The following is an 18,916-nucleotide window of genomic DNA, read 5'->3' as shown; positions in this document are numbered from 1 at the left end:
TTATATAATTTCTGCATGCGCAAATCCATTTCGGGCAAATCCGTGGCTAAAATCATGTGCAAAACAGGCAATTCGTGTTTGTTTCTCTTTTCTATTTTATATTTTTTTTTCTTGAATAAATATTTTTTTTCTTAAAAATTTTTTTTTTTTTAAATTACTTATTGTCAATTTGTTTAAATTATCCAGCATAATATTACCTTCCGCACATCCATTTTCGGGCCCATCCTTGGTAACTAACAAATCAAACGCACAATCCTAATTTGTATTCATTATTTCTTCAAAACGTGTATTAAAACTATTATTATAGGTCATTTAAGTAGAAAAACTCCTAATCTTTGAAAAAGAACAATTTTTGAGATGAGGATTCTAAAAATGGCACGGTTCTAGAATCTTTTTACAATTTTTATTTTAGTAGTTGTTTAACAAAACAAGGCATATCGAAAATTTTCCTGGTATAGCAATATTTTTTGGAACTGCGCAAAAGTTGAGAAATAATATAAAAAACTTTTTAAGCAGATATTTTCAACTTTTTAAGAGAAAAGGGTAACTTTCTTTAAGTTAGCGGGCAAGAATAACTTTGAACGTCAAAATAAAATTATATGTCCATAGTTTTTTGTTCATTTAAAAAACAAAACAACCCGTATTTTTTTTTTTTTTTTTTTGCTGTGCACACTTTTACTTTTTATTACTCAAATAAATAAGAAACAATAAAAAATAGAAAATTTATAATTTATCTTCATTTTTCAAAAACAATAGTATGCTTAGTAAATAGTCAGCTAGCTGTTCTGCATCGAATGATATTGATCAGTAGAATATATTTAATTTCTTAACAAGATTTAATTCTCAGATAGCTGGCAGGTTTTCTTTCAATAAACACTTAACAATGATTTAAAAAGTAATTTTATTTTAAAGGAAAACATAAATAAAGGTACTAAAACAATTGATTAGTTATATTAATGGGAAAATAATATATATGGTAGCATAAAGAATAAGATTTTGAGAAACATTAACATTTAATTAAAAAGTTAGAAAAATATTTCTGCGAAACACGCGCAGACAGGTAATTTACAAATTTATTTTAGGATAAGGCGATATATAAGATGTAGGGAAGTTTTAAGAAGCTTAAAAATGTTTACTACGCATTCGCATTAATAATTATTAAATATATATTGAAAAAATTGATACGCATATTATTGCAAATCTATGCATACGTTGGTCTATTATTGAAATTGTATCAATTATTGAAATTGTATCAATTATTGAAATTGTATCAATTATTAAAAGAACAAACTAGCAATTAAAATATAAAAATAATATATTACATTCTATCAGAAACATGCTGTTATAAAACTCAACATTCATTAATAAAATGTTTTTATTTAATAAAATGTTTAATCAAGTCTCTTTACTAAATTACGAATAAATTTGATGAATGAAAGACTAAAGAAACTAAAAAAAAAAAAAAAAAAAAAAAAAAAAACATCGTATTTTATAATTTTAAAAAAGGATTAGCAATCGGTTATTAGCGAAAATATATGAATGAAATTTTACTCTACACGCGCGTAAATCAAGTCCTCGTAAGTTAACCACATTTAAAAATTAATCGCCCCATTTAAATATTTCTTCATTGTCGCCAAATTATTTTTTTCAAAAATAATTAATTTTAATTTTTCTCGGCTTCTACCGTATGAAAACTGTTGAAACTTTAGATTTTAATATAGAAAAATACGTAGATTAATACGATATACCCCATAATTCAAATTTTTTTCATTCACAATGAAATTAAATAATAATAAATAATTATTAAAAATTATTTTTTGCATGAAATTATCTTTGGGTAAATGGGTTTAATAAGTGAGTGCAATTCTCCTTGAATTGCTTAATTAGTTTGAAAAATATGACTAAAAATGCAAAAAGAGAAATTAACATTAAGGGGTCCGAACTTTGGATTGCTCTCCTGGCCAAATTATGGGGACCATATTTCCCAGATTGCGGCTACCCCCTATATTTTGAAGGTTAAGAATCAGAATATGTTTAAAAAAATATATGTTTATTCAGAGAAAGCACCTTTTTGTGTCTGATTTCGTGACTTAATTAGTAGTTAGCACTAATTAATAAGCATATTTGAGGTCTCCCCCAGAAACTATTAAGATTGACACTTAGTTCCGACCATTAGAACGAAAGTTATTCAGGGTGATATCTTTTTTTTTTTTTTTTTTTTTTTTTTTTTTTTTTTTTTGTGGACTGCACATACATTTAAACGATACAAAACAAATAACTATTCAACAATTGTAATACACACGCATGATCGTGCGTAACACTCGTTGGAGTCGGAAGGTATGAAACAGCGGTTGCAGAGTAAACAAAAAAAAAAGGGTTAATAGGGGGTTTACAGATATACAGGCCTTGCAGCGTGATTTCACACTTGAAAAAAGGTAGTTTATCATTTCCTGTGGCGATTGGCCTGAATTGTCCAGTGGCAATTTCATACTTACCGACTCCAACGAGTGTTACGCACGATCATGCGTGTGTATTATAATTGTTGAATAGTTATTTGTTTTGTATTGTATCAATCGTATCAAATTTAATTACAATCGGTCCAGTAGTTCTAGAGATAATCAACCAAGTATTGCAAATTCTCTTAATTTCTTACACCTGTGTAGTTAAATTCTGTGCACCATTTTTAAGACTCTCCATAGTTCTCAAAGACTAAGGAGACTGATATAAATCATTGTTGTAAGTAAGCATTGTTTAATTATTTACGATTAAAATGTATATTTGATATCATAATAGATTCAGAGATAGTGATACTTTGGACAGAAAATATCATAAACTTTTAAATGATGCCGACTTTTTATAAGAAAATGGCTCTTTACTGATATTGAGTTCGAATGTATTCTCCTTGAACTGGAATGCAAAAAATATTTTATTCAGAAATAATGTTTTTGGCCGCTAAAAAGCATATTTTTATAATTAGTTAATACCACACTGTTATCGTTGGGAGAGGATATACTACCGGTATCGAATAGTGGCTCAAGGAAAATAAATAAAAGTTAATATCTGAAATATTTATACAAATGGATACAATGAACATTTTTGCTTTTGCGCATCTAACTAGGTCATTTCTTTTTTTAATTTTTATTTCGAAATAAATACTAGTGAATAAAATGTATTGAGTTAATAGTTTCTTTTCAACCTATTGTCTGTATCTGTGAATAGATTTTTATTTAATTTTCTTCTTATTAAGTTCAATTTCATTCATTATTTATTTCATTCCAGAATTAAAGGTGAGTAAGAAAAATGGATTTAAGTGAAGTTATAACTCTTTTTCTTATTGAAACACCCAGATAGAAATAGAATAAATAAAAAATTTCTTTTAAATTTTATTTCTATGATTTTATGAATACTGTACCAAGCACAGGGTTTCGTGTCAATTGGAGATTCAAAAATGTATAAGTAGAATCTTCCAGAGCAACACTGTACAAATGTCAGTGCAACACAGATTTCACAGACCGGAACTCACCAGAGACACAGAACAATATTGTAACCAGATTAATGAATGTAAACCGGTGTATCCCTCCGCTTATGCCATATTCTAGGAAGTTGTATTATTGTGTATTAATATTCATAAGAGTTTTCTGTAAAATTCTAGCAGGTCATCAGCCTAAAACAAATTTAACAAAATTTATATCACAACATAAATAAAGTGTGCCATATTTTGAGTGTTATCCCTTATTTGGCTATATTTGTGTAAACTAGCTTTTGTTTTTTTTATATTTTCTAACAGTCGTTGAACAGCCGACCCAATTTTAGGTTTACGATTACTAATGTTCAACTCCGTAACCTTGTAATTTTGAACCAATCCAGAAGACAAGAAAACTCTTGGATCACTACCCCCAGAGGTATGATTTGTTATGGGAACATGGTGGACTTTGTGACTCGACAGATCTAACATGCATCAGCCATCATTTACTACGCTGGGAGTCATCGGCCGGAGGGGATCGAACCTATGACCTCTTTGACATGGGCCCTCCAACCAGGCTATCTGTTGGGTAGCATTATAGCAAACTTGCGGAGTCTTCCAAATTCATTCGTTTTGTTTTGTTGAAAATTAGATTGAAAGAATAATATTGAATGGTTTCAAACTTAGGTGTCAATCGGAAGTACTCTTTCGCCATCTGCTTTTCAATATTCTCTCTAATAAGGTACACTCCTATTTATACAGGCTTCATGTGTATATTTTCTATTGCATGGCCTTATCTCATTTCTGACGAATCTTTTTCAGTCCTTTGAAGGGGCAGTTGAGCAAATTCTTGTCCATTGGTTGGACCGTCCAGTTCATTTGAGTGAAAATCGCCTCCTTTTAAGCAGACACTAACTTTAATCTGAGAATCTGTTCTTGAATATCACTGATGGGTCGTGCCTATCGTTCATAATCAACATTATAAAATCATACTTACATTAATTCAAAATTACTAACTAAATTTAAATAAAATCATAATAACACAAATAAGTTTATTTGGATTAAAATATATTAAAACGTACAGCTAAATGCACTATTCTGATACCTGCTTGTTGACGTTATAAAACCTAAGAAGCTGATAGGTTAAGGGGAAAAAACTTAGTTGGAAAGTAGAACATGCTCTACTATCATCCATCTATCATACTATCATACATGATCCAAGCAAAATAAGTTTCCATCAATTTCAATCAATCTTCGTCCAAGAACTTGGATCGTATGAGCAGGCCCCTACATTTACCATAGTCCCGTCGAAACCAACTACAACTAGTAGAGAAGTATCTCTTGCGTTGCTATTTAGAAAATTCGAATTCCTTTATACCTCAAGCTAAAGGATAGAAAGATGAGTTAGTTCTTCAATAATCGATAGACATATACTTTTTTTTATAGATGGAAACGATCCTTCATGACCAGCATTTAGTTTTTTTTTCTCTAAATATCTTGAAGTAGAGGTGCACACAACCTTCTGAACACAATGAATTTTTTTTTTTTCAAGAAATAAAAAAATTTCGAACATTTTGAATTGCATATTTGAGTCATCACTTTAAATGCGCTCAATTTCCAATAATTTTATTTTGTTTCTCGATCGCTTTTTCATTGGTTATTGCTATAAAATTCCACGTGGTTTTAAAAGACCCAATATTTTTAATACGATATTACAATACGCAAGTTTCGAATTTTAGTAATTTTTGCCGCTTTCATTATAATATAAAAAAAGGAAAATGTTTTTTTTTTTTTTGAAAGTATGTTTTTTTATTTCTAAATAAATTCAAATAATTAAGAGTATTTAATTTTCTGCAAATAGATTATTAAGTTTACAGATAAAAGAATTGCTTATCATATTTGCCTCTGACGTAATTAAATATGCGGTTAATCTACCAGCAAAGCATCAAAAAGATAGTGCACCTTTGTCTTCCTATTCTACTACTTCAGGTATTGTTTCCCACATTAAAATTACTCTTTTCTTCTTAGTATGTTCTTCGTTTTCTGTAAATCATATGTAAATGCTACGGCATCATCAAGTCTTTGCCGTGTCTGGCCTAACAATCCCGATTTGGGGTGTGAATGAGATTTCTGGTATATCTTTGACATCGAATTCCAAGTTTTCAAAATGCGCTTTTTCACCTTTTTTTTCGAACTGAAAGCTTGCTTTCTTGAAAATTTGGAAACTTGCTAGATTCGTTTTTTATCTACCCATCTTTTTAATTAACTGTTCGCAGACTTGAAAATTAATAGAACCCTTTCATATTAGTTCATATTAGAGTTTGCTTGTCATAAAAGACTATTTGAAATGAATTTTCCCTACTTTTTTACAGCTGCATTTGCACTCAGCGATGTCCCAAAAAATTATCCAAATTCTTTTCTGAAATCGTCAACTTTTGTCACAATTTTAAGAATATCTGCATTAAAGCAATGAACGACAATGTTGAACTGGAAAGGAAGTTTCCTTGAGTTGTTTATTATTTTCCGTATCGTTTTTATTCAGCCGAATCCAATTGTAACGTTTGGTTTCTTGGACAACCATTATAAGGATTTCGAGACACGTGTCTAACAATGAATTGACCCATTAAACTGCTGTCTTTTTCAATCTTTTGAGAACCGTTTCCATTTTTCCAAAACTGCCTTATCATATTTTTACTGTGAAAATAAACCCATTAGCGGAAAATTATTGAAAAATTGCAAAACTCAAAAATACTTTAGGATAACAAAATATGATAGAAAAATTTTGAAAAAAATTACTAGCAATATTACGTTTTATGCAAAATTTGTGAAATAATTTGTTTTTATCCGACACGTTTTGAACATTTGAAAAATTTTGCAAAAATGCGTGGTTTTTAAAAAATTTTAAAATTTCAAGACTTTTGCTAGAAATGAAGATGGTGCATAAAAATCTGAAAAAATTCACGTGTGATATGCTAGTCCATATACAACTTTTGTGAAGTAGTGATTATCGAAAACTTTTTTTTACTCCCCACCCTAATGCGTATTCTCACCTGATGTTTTGTTTGCTGTGAGGATCGAACTCACGATCCACAACTTTCCACCAAAGTGTGTCATTTCCATTTGCAATGACCGACAGCCCTAATCAAAGTTGAATTGGTCCCGCAGTGGACTGATCGTAATGACATGGTTCCCCGTAGAACATCGAAGGCAAGTATCACGGGCTGCGGTTAGTAAGCGGGTGGGTGACCACTTTGATTAGCCTGAGTAGGGACCGAGAGTGTGCGGTATCATTAATCTGTTCTACCGTAAAGTGCTCTATTTCTTACGGGTCGTCAGGCTACTAAGACAGGGGAGCCATCCCCTTTGTTGAGGATCAAAATTGCGATGTCATGTCTTCGGATAATCCTCAGGGATGTTTCCCAGACCGTCGTCAATAGCCCATTGCTCTAGTTGGAAGTAAAAAATGTACCTACCTACCTACGTACCTTAATTAAAGCGAAATAATTTTAAAAAGTATAAAAATATAAGTACCTACCTACCAAAGTTGAATTGAATTTTGGAGATAGAAGTTAGTTTTGGAATTTATATATATATATATAAATATATATATATATATATATATATATATATATATATATATATATATATATATATATACAGTGAAACCTCCGTTAAACGGACATTCATGGGACCAAAAAATTTGTCCGTTTATGAGAGTTGTCCGTTTACGGGAAGGGTACCCTAATAACGAAATTTAACACCGTAAATTGTTTTTAGAATATTCTCAAAGATGTAGAAATAATTAAATAATATCTACAAGGATACTGTAAATATCTACAAGAATATTTATTTAAACAATAAGAAATATAAAAAAGAATATATAAAGAAGTTTGATATAAATACATAATTCTGGATTTAGCTATAGATAAATAAATATAATTTTCCTATTAGCATAGATACTAAAGTTAGACATATGATACCAAATAGGAGCGTACTATCCTCAGTCCGTTTCAATTATTAGGTTCACATCCCCTTACACCTACTTATCATTTGATAGGGAACATGGTTAATACCTTCTTGGAAAATAAACCTCCCATGATTCGCAGAAAAAAAAATAATGCATACCTGTAAGTCATGAGGACCTATGGAGATAATTATTCACAATTGATCAGCAATCAAGTGTCTGAATAAATGTTTCATTAATATAAACACCTCAAAGATTATCCTTCAGTTCTCCTTTTTTTACCCCAATTGTGTTAAATACAGTCTACAAATTGATAAGAAAATTAAAAAAATTTTCAATGGGGTAGAAGCATTGAGAGAAGTCATTTCAACTTGAGGGGTCTCATAACCTGTGTGGTTCAGATGAAAAGTTCAAAAGATGCCGCTGTCAGAATTATTTCAGGAGTGCAGTACCATTTTCTCTCCTTTCTTTACAAAGATAAGGCAAGGTGACAGGAGAAAGATTGATTTTTTGGTGGTAAAATAGCTTAACAATATTTTTAGTCATGGATAAGGCAAAAAGTTTTATTTACATGCTTTAAAAATGGTGAAAAGTTGAATTTTTTTAGCTTGCAATTTATTTAGAAAAAGTAGTGTCCGGTCTGTAGAGATAAAAAACAACGTTTCAGGACCAAAATGACTGTCCGCGTCCGGTTACGGGAGTGTCCGCTTTGCGGAGAATGTATGTAATGGTTTATTCATAGAAGATTCCCGGGGAATTAAAAATATGTCCGTATTGAGAGGCGTCCGTTTTGCAGGAGTGTCCATAACAGGAGGTTTCACTGTATATATATATATATATATATATATATATATATATATATATATATATATATATATATATAATTTTTGTACATTGCACAAGTTAATAGAATTAGCTGGAAATTTTCTCTTTATTTAGTGTAATCACAGCTTCCAATAGATTATATTGTTGTTGTTTTTTTAATCATTTGCAGTAAATAATGTAGAATCAGGATCATACAGATCAGTCTGTATTAAAAAAAAGTAAATGCAGATGTTTTACTCATTATTTTACACTATTTTAACACTAGAAAGACTGAAACTTAGTATATACCTATATTGCCAAAAAGCAGTTAAAGTGACTAGATTGTGAACGAATGTGTAAAGAAATTTGTTTAAAATTAATTTTTTATATTATTTACAGTTATATAACAAGTTATTAGTAAATATTGACAATAAAAAAATCTATGTTGCACGAAAAGTCACAAAATTCTAAGAAATTGTGTCATTACTTCCTTGGGCAATCTAGTGTTAAACGTTAAATTTTAATATGGTAACAATATTATTTGTCTTACATATTAAACTTCAAATATTCTGAAATTTAACTAAGCTAGCCGATTATTAATATTTTAATGATTTTAACAAGACAAACTTGTTTGCAGGCAATTTTTTTTGGTTTTTATCTTTGTTACAGAATTATTCTGTCAGAGGCGAATAAACATTATTTTACGAACATATTGTGAACTAACTACAATACACATTATTTATGGTTAGACAACACGTTTTAAGAGAAAAGTGAACGCATGGTCGTAATGAACACAATTCATAATCTTTTCTGACTTTATTAAATATAAATGTTTTGATCACTGAATGTTTTTATAACCTTTCAAAAGATTTCAACGCCTTCATTGCCTCGACGACCATTATATTCATAGTATTTCCTTGAGATTTCGCCTCCTTCTTCTATGTAATTGCATGTTGTGCAACTTTCGATCAAACAGTATATTTATTTTTAAATGTTGTGTAAATATTTTTTCAAAAATTGTTATTTTGGAACATAGTAGTTTTAAATAATTAGAGAATAGTTAAACAATGTGCCCATGTGAAATTATTTTTATAATATAAAAATATATTGTCAATTTTTAAATATTAAATGTTTTCCTGGTAACACCCCACTGGAAAATGTCTACGGGTACCTTTGAAATTTGTGCTTATATAACCGACGTTGAACCCAATTATTTTGGTTTACGACTACTAATATTCAATTCCGTAGCCTTGTCATTTTAAACCCGAACCAGAAGACAAGAGAACTCCGGAATCAAGTATTAGGAGAAATTTGCCTTCGTGGAGGGCTTTTGGATGGAATTAACCAGCATTTGCGTTACATGGAGAGGAAGACCATGAAAACCTCTCACGGTTAGCCTGACGGAAAAGAGACTCTAATCCATGATCCGTCTACCACTGAGGATCAGCACGGTGGTCAGTGCCAGGGCTAATGAGAATACAAGGGCTAGTTCACACCGCTCTTAGAGCTGAAGCTACGATTTCCCTCCTTATGACGTCACTGTGTCCACAGATCTCGGAGATCGCAAGCAAAGATATGATAACTTTGCATCTTTCTCTTTGTAAAAATAATGGTTATTAGCCTTCAAACTTTACGTAATTAACACATTATTTCCGTTCAAAAAAAACTTTCTTGGCCATTATATTAAAAAAAATACCATTTTAAACTTTAAAAAATGTTTTGCTAATTGGCGAAAATGACACGATAAATACTTTATTTTAAAAAGTTCAGTTTTAACTTTAACTATTAAGAAAAATGAAGGCATATATCGACACTTTTTTTATCTACATATTCTTTTATAACAATAAGTTGAGTTAAATTTAGAATTCCTGATCTTAAAATATGCCGTTAATAGCAATTGGTTCATACTTAATCATTAGGAAACATCAACCTTAAACGCTAATTACTGAAACAAAATAATAATTTAGGTTCATAATGACATTAGAAATTTTACAATTGTTTATAGACATTTAAATTTACGATGATATAATTTATAGATATTTAAACTGAAGAGAATATAATTTTTTAAAAAAAATCATAAATATTTAGAATAACTACATTAAAAAATATGTTATGAAATTAGGAGAATTTCAACTATATACTATATATTTTATTTATACTTTTTACTTACATTTTAATTTTCTTTGACTTTATCTATTTTTTAATTCTTTTCACCTGCCTTTCTTTATGAAGTAACGAGGCGGTTTCTATTTAGATAATGAATTTTTATAAAAGTTCTTTACGACAGAATAAACGTATTGCTGTTTTATATTAACTGTGTCATTTCGGAATCCATTCTTCACATAGTTGTTCATTTACTTTAGGGAACACGCGAAAAATTATACTTTTTCCTTTTGTTTTTATATCAGAATTTTTGCAAGTTGCAATCGCGCAAACTGGCATTTCGATAATAGTTTTAAATTCTTGTAAATTCACTGCAAAAACTGAGGAAAGTCATTATAGAAAATAACAAATGTCTTAGAATATCTCGCAAAAAGAAATGATCCAATATTAGTTAGAGCTAGTAAGGCCAAACGCTCCGTTCTTGAAGTAAAAGTGCGAGCTTTGCGCCAAAGTGACGTCACTAGAGTGACGTTGGAGGATCGGCGCGGCGAAAGATACTTCAAAGGAGTGAACCAGCCCTTCTATTCTCTTTAGTCCTGGGTCAGTGCAAGCCGGGTGCGGTATTCGTTCCGTCGCTGGGATTCGAACCTGGTTCACCCTATTCAATGGCGAACGCTTCTGAGCCATCACGGCTCTAACATAGTTATTTTAAAAAGAGATTGAGAACCTACGTTTTAGAGAAAATTTTTGATTTTAGGTGTATGTTTCCTCCAATTTGCATCTAAAATACTAGTGTTATAGAATTGGAACAACGCTACTGTTGGTCACACGAGCAACGTGCAGTGACATACAAGTCTCCGTTATTTAATATTATGTGAATAAATATTTGTAAACATAAAAACTTAGATAAACTGGTATATTTTCAGGTTCAAATGTATCCGGCAAATTTTTTTCTTATTGTCTTGCCCACAATGTCGCCATGGTCACAAATATTCAACTTCCATGAACTATCATCAAGAAGTTAGAAAGAAAATTATCAGAGAAAAAAAAACATAAATTTTATCAAAATTTATGTGAAAACTGTAGGGATAAAATTTATCTAAAAATCAACTGCAAATCATCGGATTTCTATTGAGCTGTTTATAGTTTAAAATGTAAACCTAAATGACTAAGAAAAACAGCAGAAAACTGACGTTAAGAAAACTGAAATTGCATAGGATGTTATCAAAATTATCATAGTTACAAGACATGATTTATGAAGGTATAAAAAAGTCATTCATCAGTTAATAAAAGATAACAGTTTGATCGAGGAAAAGTATATTTTTCTGACAATTTATTCCAAAGTGATGGGTTTGACAGGAACAAGAAATGATTCTTTAAAGAATGACATTTTTTTTTTTACTCAAGTCAGTATCACTTCTGGTGAGTTGTTTCGATTTTTGCAAATTGTCGGAGTTTTTTTCATACGCAGATTTAATGATGTCCCAAAAATTGACATTTATGTAAGATATCTCTCAAAGCTTGTGAAAGAATAGTTTGCATGTAACAGTATTGATGTTTTAGCCGTGATGGCTCAGGAGATAGAGCGCTCCCAATGTGATGACCCGGGTTCGATCCTTGCTATGACTGACTGATATGAATTCCGGCTTGCACCGACCACAGTGCTGAAGTAAAATATCCCCAGTGGTAGACTTACTGTCGGGCTAACCGTGGAAGGTCCATGTAACGCAAATGCGAGTTAGTCCATCAAAAAGTCTCCCAATAATTGATCCAGGAGTCTTCTGGATTGGGTTCAAAATGACGGAGTTGTCTGGGCTATAAAAGAAGACCTATGAGTCGAAAACATTCAATCTTATTATTGCAATACTAACTCATATTTAACGCACGAAAATCTTAGCAAATATTATTTCAACTTAATGAGAGTCTTTTCATCAGCCAATAAGAGCTGATGCATAAAAACAAAGAGTCAAGTACAATTTGAGAACTGTGCAATATCAGAGCTGTGCAAAATTCGATATTAATTTAAGAGGACTTGAATGTTCCGGAGCAATTCTGAAAACGCTTGTTAACAGCAATTCAGAGAATAGAAAAATATTGATTTTTAATTAAATTAGGTCTTTCCTATCGTCTATTTATGTTTTGTTCATTCCTTTTCATGGTCACTTCAATACATTCCTAAATAAATTATAAACATATTATAAACATTCCTAAATAAATTATAAACATATTATAAACATTCCTAAATAAATTATAAACATATTATAAACATTCCTAAATAAATTATAAAATTACTCTTTCTTCAACCACTTCAAAATTAATGCTTTTGAAGCATTTATATATTTAGAAAAGGAAGAAATATACATATCGTGAAAAGATCGGGGAAAAAACTGCAATTAACACTTAGAAATACGGTACCGAAAACATCAAAACCTGTTTATTTGTAAACAGAAAAGAGTCTCACGTTTCTTAGCAGTTCCTCCCTTCCAGGGCTATCTCCCTTCAGCATTAATTTGCTATTATTTTTTTTACAGTCGAGGAAGGAAGTTTTTTTAGCTTGCTTACACAAAATGAAATCATCTGTATAAATAGGTTCCGCTAAAAGTGTCAATTATTTCTTTAGGATGTCGTTAGCAAAAAATAAAAGCTCTGTAAATTTATATTTGACTATATTATTTGAGTGCCTATTTTTTTTCCATTTGTTTCTTCTGCCAGAGTGATGCTTAAATGTGCAAGGAAACAACATCAACAAAAATTCATTAAAAATAATAATAAATGATAGTAATGTATAATCAAATTATAAAAGTTTAAAAAATATAGTAATTTTACAACAAGAAAAAACGGAAAAATATTTAAAAAATTTAACCCAAAGTGCATCAAAATGCACTTTTCAAAATGGAAAAATGTAGAGAAAACAAGGAATATTTTTGCTTTGTGACTAAAAACAATTTTGTAATATTTGGTGTAATTCTAAAGTAACTACTTGTGCCAATGGTTCGAAAATGCTGATTACTGAGTGCTAGTCTTAATTTATTTCTTAACAGGCGTAATATTATTTATAATTATATAATTAAATTCAGGGACCGATTAAGAAAAATTCAGGCCACCAAAATGAATAAATAAATAATTGAATTGTAAATATGAATTAAATAAATAAATGCCGACACCATGGAGTGGGTGTTACATTTGAAAATACAACTTTTTCTAAATAACACTGTTAAAGATTTTCTATATAAGGAGATCATTCCTATTGATAATTTTACTCTTTCGCCATTTCTACAACTTTTTTTTAAACAATTTTTGATTCACTTTTGAAGTTTGTTCTATTCGATGAAAAAATAATTTTTATTAGTTTTTTTTTTATAATTTATTTTTGTTTAATTATTTTATTTAATAACTGTCGGAAATTTTTTGAATTGCAATGTACAAATTTTGACATTAGTTTAAGCTATAGCCGTTTATACTACTGAACACGAAATTTAAACAAAATGTGTGTTATTAACAATTTAATTGAAATCAGCTTGTAATTTTATAACTATCGATTTACTTCAAATTTTCTTAGTTTAAATTGTTTTAAAAATTTATGTACCTTACTTTAAGGAGTATCTTTAATACTAAGGCAATTTTAAAATGCAACTCAAAATAATTAATAATTTGTATAAAAAAGATAATTCGATGTCAAAAAGGCGTTATTCCAAAATAAAAAGCGATTCTTTGAAGAATTTGATTTCAAAATTCAATATGGCAGTGGATTCAAATGTTAAAAAATCATTCATCTTCGGCTCAATTTGTATAAGTTAAATTTTGTCGTTAAAAAAAATTTTTTTGAATTGATTCGTATAATGAAGATTTTATTTAAAAAAGACTGCATATATAATTTTTATTTTATGTATACTATCATAGATAATAAGCAATGTTTTTATCGATTATAAATAAGTGTATACATTTTAAGTTCGCCAAGTTGATAGAGTTCTTAAGAAACTTTTGATGAACCAATTTGAAAACCGATTATTCAAACATGCGTTTTTAAAAAGTGTTTAAAGATTAACGTTTTTCAAAATACCTTAAAGATGCTTTTTTTTTATTCGGCATTTGTAAAAAGTGCTTTCAGAAAGAAATTTTTCTCTTTGCCGTGTCGTTCTAAATTACAACGAAAATTTCTCAATTTTATCAGAAACTAGCTATTCTTTCATGATTATGTTAAGTTTTTGAAAACGTTTTTCAATTTTATTGATTTTATGTTAAGAACTTCTAACAATAGAAAAAAATATTTTTTATTGCTGCACAGATTCTAATTATGATTTTTTTTTTTTGGAAAGTGATTTAAAATATTTTTTGAGTGCTTAAAAAGTACTTAAAAGGTGTTTGTTTTTTATTGAAAAATTTTGCTATGCACCATGAAAAAAATATAATAAAAATAATATAAATTAACTGTCTAGATTAGGAATCCACTTTTTATTGTTGTAAATCAGCCCTAATATTTTTTATTCTTTTCTTTCTTAAAAGACATGTTTTTAAAAATACCATATAATATTGTAAAATGTTGTCGTATGTTGTGTTGCATTCAAATGAAATCAATCTTGTCATAATAAGTTGGTTTTAAAATATTTTCAACACTAGAATACATTCTCTTTTTTTACTCAGTTTGTCCTCATAATGTTAAATGTGACCCCTACATAATTTAAAAAATTTTCTAACTTTTTTTTTAAATGTTTTACAACAAATTATTAAAAGTCAATTGTATTTAAAATGCATGAAACATTAATTGCTTCATTATTTTTTTTTTAATAAGTTCATTAAAAAAAATTTGCGGGCGAACACTGTTATACATTTTTAATGACATTTTCATTGATTTATATAGTCTATTTTAAAAAATAAAAAAAAATTAGTTTGAAGGGAGCAAATTGTATTCCTTGGAGAAGTTATAGCTTAAGTGTTGTACACTGTTAGAATTTTCATTCTAAAATTATAGTATAATAATAGGCAGCAGTTTGTCCATCCAGTTAGCTGTAAACTTTACTGTTAGAAACATTTTTCACCTTTATGGTATCTTAACTATTTACAACTGCTTAAAAGAAACATGAATACAAAACTAAACTGTTTTTTAACCATTTTACAACTGGCACAGTTTTAAAACCGTAATAATGAAATTAACTAGACCTTGAAGTTAGGAATTTTTTAAGGTAATGGTTAAGTTGTGATTGAGTTGTGTTTTGTCAAATGAACCGTGCAATGTGGCATAACTAATTTCTCTGGTGGGGCTATCTATGCGTCAATGAGAGTGTCGTATTCTGATAGTCTTGGGGGGTCGCCAATTGTGCAGTGCTAAACACTAGATACTCTTCATGTGTAGAAGAAATATTGTAGTGTCAACGCTGGATTTGAACTCCCGTTCAGCCGGTCATGAGATTGACAGATTATCCCTACTGGTGATAATATGTACCCAACTTCAAAAAATTTAAGTGGCTTGCTTCAATAAGTTGACCTAGTTGGTGGGTTCTGGCTGTTTAATCGTATTAGAGGAAAACAGTCAATAGACGATTTTTCTTACTGTTAACAGTTTGAATAACATCTTTTTTTAGGGTGTTTTGACTGTTTTAGTTAAATATGGTAAAATAACAATTAAATAAACTGTTAATTAACTAATTTTTTTGAGAAATTTCTAAGAGTATTGGTGAAAAAAAATTTTTTACCTTTTGCTTTAGTTTTATAGTTTTTCTGAAATAAATTTTACTTACAAAAAATATTTTGATTCAAATGATACAGTCCTCTCATATAAAGATCTACACTGGTGTGTAAGAACTACTGGACTGATTATAATGAAATTTGATATGTACATACATTAATACAAAACAAATAACCATTCAACAGACGCATGATCGTGCGTAACACTCGTTGGAGTCGGTAGGTATGAAATTGCCACAGGAAATGATAAACTGCCTTATTTCACGAATGAAATCACGCTGCAAGGCCTGTATATCTGTAAGAGGGGACCCCCGATTAACCCATTTTTTATTTATTCTGCAACCACTGTTTCATACCTTTCGACTCCAACGATTATTACGCACGATCATGCGTGTGTATTACAATTGTTGAATAGTTATTTGTTTTGTTTTGTATCAATGTACATATGTACAAATCAAATTTCATTAAAATCGGTCTAACAATTCTAGAGATAATCGACCAAGTCTGCAAATTATCTTAATTTCTTACACACCAGCGTATATTCAGTATGTTCTGTAATCACCGCCTTTTATGAAATTATTGTCGAAACATAACTAGTGAAGAAGCATCAATGGTGAAACTTAGTGGTTGCTAATAATTGCATATTTTGTTCTTTTTTAGCTCCTCATTTGTGATTCCTCTTATACTTTCACGCTTAAACTTGAATTGAGTAATCAGCATCATTTAATTTTTGACACTAAAAATTATAATGTTCATAAAATAATGTTATTTTAATTTAGGAATTTTCTATTTCAGAGAGGAACTAGTCTAGTCATAGGTCTTAATAAAAGATGCCAAAGTAAGTCAAATCTTCTATTAACGTATGATAACATTTTATTTGTACTCATGATAACACTCGAGATAACTGTATGACTTTATTTGCATTGTTAGGGACGTATCAAAACTTGCCAAAGTGTCCGGTTCATGAAACTGGAATAAATGAATGGCTTGCCGGAATTTTACACTTAGAGGTCACCCTCTTTTAATTTTTTTTAACTTTTTTTTCAGTTTTTCGTAAGCCACTGCTTGATTTTTGCCAAATCTTGGCAGCTATTTTGGCGCAGATACGATACAGAAACTTTCCCACACTACTATTTTTTACTTTTTCTTTAAGATAAAAAAAAAATTTTGACTAATAGCATATATATTTTTTGTATTTTTTATTCTATTTTTTTAATTAAAATTTTTTAAAAACTAAATTTCAAATTTAAAGACGCTGTGCTTTTTTTGAAACTTTCCCCTTGGGGAGATTCCTCCACAGACTTCATTGTTTAGGACCAGTGAAAGGTAAAAGAAGCGTTTTCTCAAGCCCTCTGAGAGTATATATATACTCCGGCACTTTTTCTCAAATTAAATACGCTAATAATAATTACTGCAATTAAATAAGCTGAAATTTACAGTACATTATTATTGATAACAGAGAGAATTGTGCGCCGGAAAAAATCCGGATTCCGCCATCCGGAAAGTTTCAAGAAATCATCGATCACATTTATGTATAAAAATTCTTATACATTTTATTTAAAAATATTAGAACTAGAATTTGCAGTTGGCATCTCATTCATTTGTAAATAGCTTTTCTGGTAGAATAATAAAGGTTATTCGAGATAAAAAATAAACTTATATATAATCATTAATTTAAAATATACTGCTTTTAATTTAATTAGAATTTCATGTTGTGAAAATATCAATGATTTAAATTTATAAAGACATTAATTATTTGATATCCGTCATTAATGATTGTGCTCAAGAAATTTTCGGGATTTTTGAGTTGGGCTCTCAATCACCCCTGTTGATATTACCTGAATATCCTGTAATAAAATATTAGCAATTAAAAAAAATGATCCAAAGCATGCGAAATACTATATAACGAAACTCAAACTGCAAACAAGTTTACACCCACATAAACCAATAAGCATTCCATCCTATTCCGTCAAAATATAAACAAGTAGTAATTCTATACTCCAAAGATACGGTTCGTCACAAACGGTTCGTTAAAATATGCCTTATAGTGTAAAAATACTGACTGTACTTACTTGTAATACTTACTGACACAATTATTTATTGACTAAATTTTTTCAAAGGTAAGGTATGTATGTATGTATGTAGCATAATAAACAAATACAATAACAGCAAATACAAAATTTTCTGCTTTTCAGCAAGAAAAATTTGCAATGAATAAAATCTTTCGCAGGGCATGACATATACTGTGATGTATATATTGTGCAACTATTGAAAGCCCGAGCATAATTTTTCATTTTATAAACCCTTCCTGTAAAGAGATAAAGACTTTCGATTTAAATAAATGAATATATAACTTTTTTTCTCGATTTCCATGTGTATTTCTTATAATTATTAATACATTTTGTTAACCGTTAAAAACAGATTTCCCAAACATTTACTTCTTTAAGAAGAGATTACGAAATTATTCGTATAAGAGTTATGCCACAGTTAAATTTCCACGCATAGCCATGATTGAAAAATAATAAAAAATCAAATATAATCCAAAAATTCACAAAATATATTTTTTATAAAACAGTAGTATAATTGTAAATTAGCGAATAAATAAATATAGATGATAGAGATAAAAAATAAGTTTAAATGACATGACATCAAAATAATAAAAACTTTTGACATTTAAAAAATTGAAAATTTTCCTAAAATTTTTTTACAAAATGTAGATAAAAAATAACTATAATTAATAAAAATTTGCATTGTACGTGAATTAAACTAAATAACTACAATTAGGAGAACTTAGCATTAACATCATTAAGTTACAATCGAAATAATGAAAAAACTGGTATAAGTTGAGTATCATAACTAAGAAAAATTAAAATGCGCATAAATGTAAACCAACGAAAAAT

The 18,916-nt window shown here is 29.3% G+C and overlaps 1 protein-coding gene across 3 annotated transcripts in view; it reads left to right on the top strand.

Annotated features, from left to right (window-relative positions):
* Nucleotides 1–18,916, top strand: part of LOC107440566 (uncharacterized) — a 122,110-nt gene that overhangs the window by 18,258 nt on the left and 84,936 nt on the right. For 2 of the 3 annotated variants that reach the window (XM_016053531.4, XM_087155006.1), the window contains exon 2: nucleotides 16,812–16,854. The exons of the other annotated variant lie outside the window; for it this stretch is intronic. In XM_016053531.4, the coding sequence (XP_015909017.1) occupies nucleotides 16,812–16,854 (43 nt within the window). The remainder of the gene's footprint in view (nucleotides 1–16,811; nucleotides 16,855–18,916) is intronic. 3 annotated transcript variants of the gene reach the window in all.

Source organism: Parasteatoda tepidariorum, chromosome 11, assembly GCF_982258835.1.
Source record: "Parasteatoda tepidariorum strain Cologne lab strain chromosome 11, Ptep-v5.0, whole genome shotgun sequence".
NCBI lineage: Eukaryota > Metazoa > Arthropoda > Arachnida > Araneae > Theridiidae > Parasteatoda > Parasteatoda tepidariorum.
This window is presented reverse-complemented; position numbering and strand designations above follow the sequence as displayed.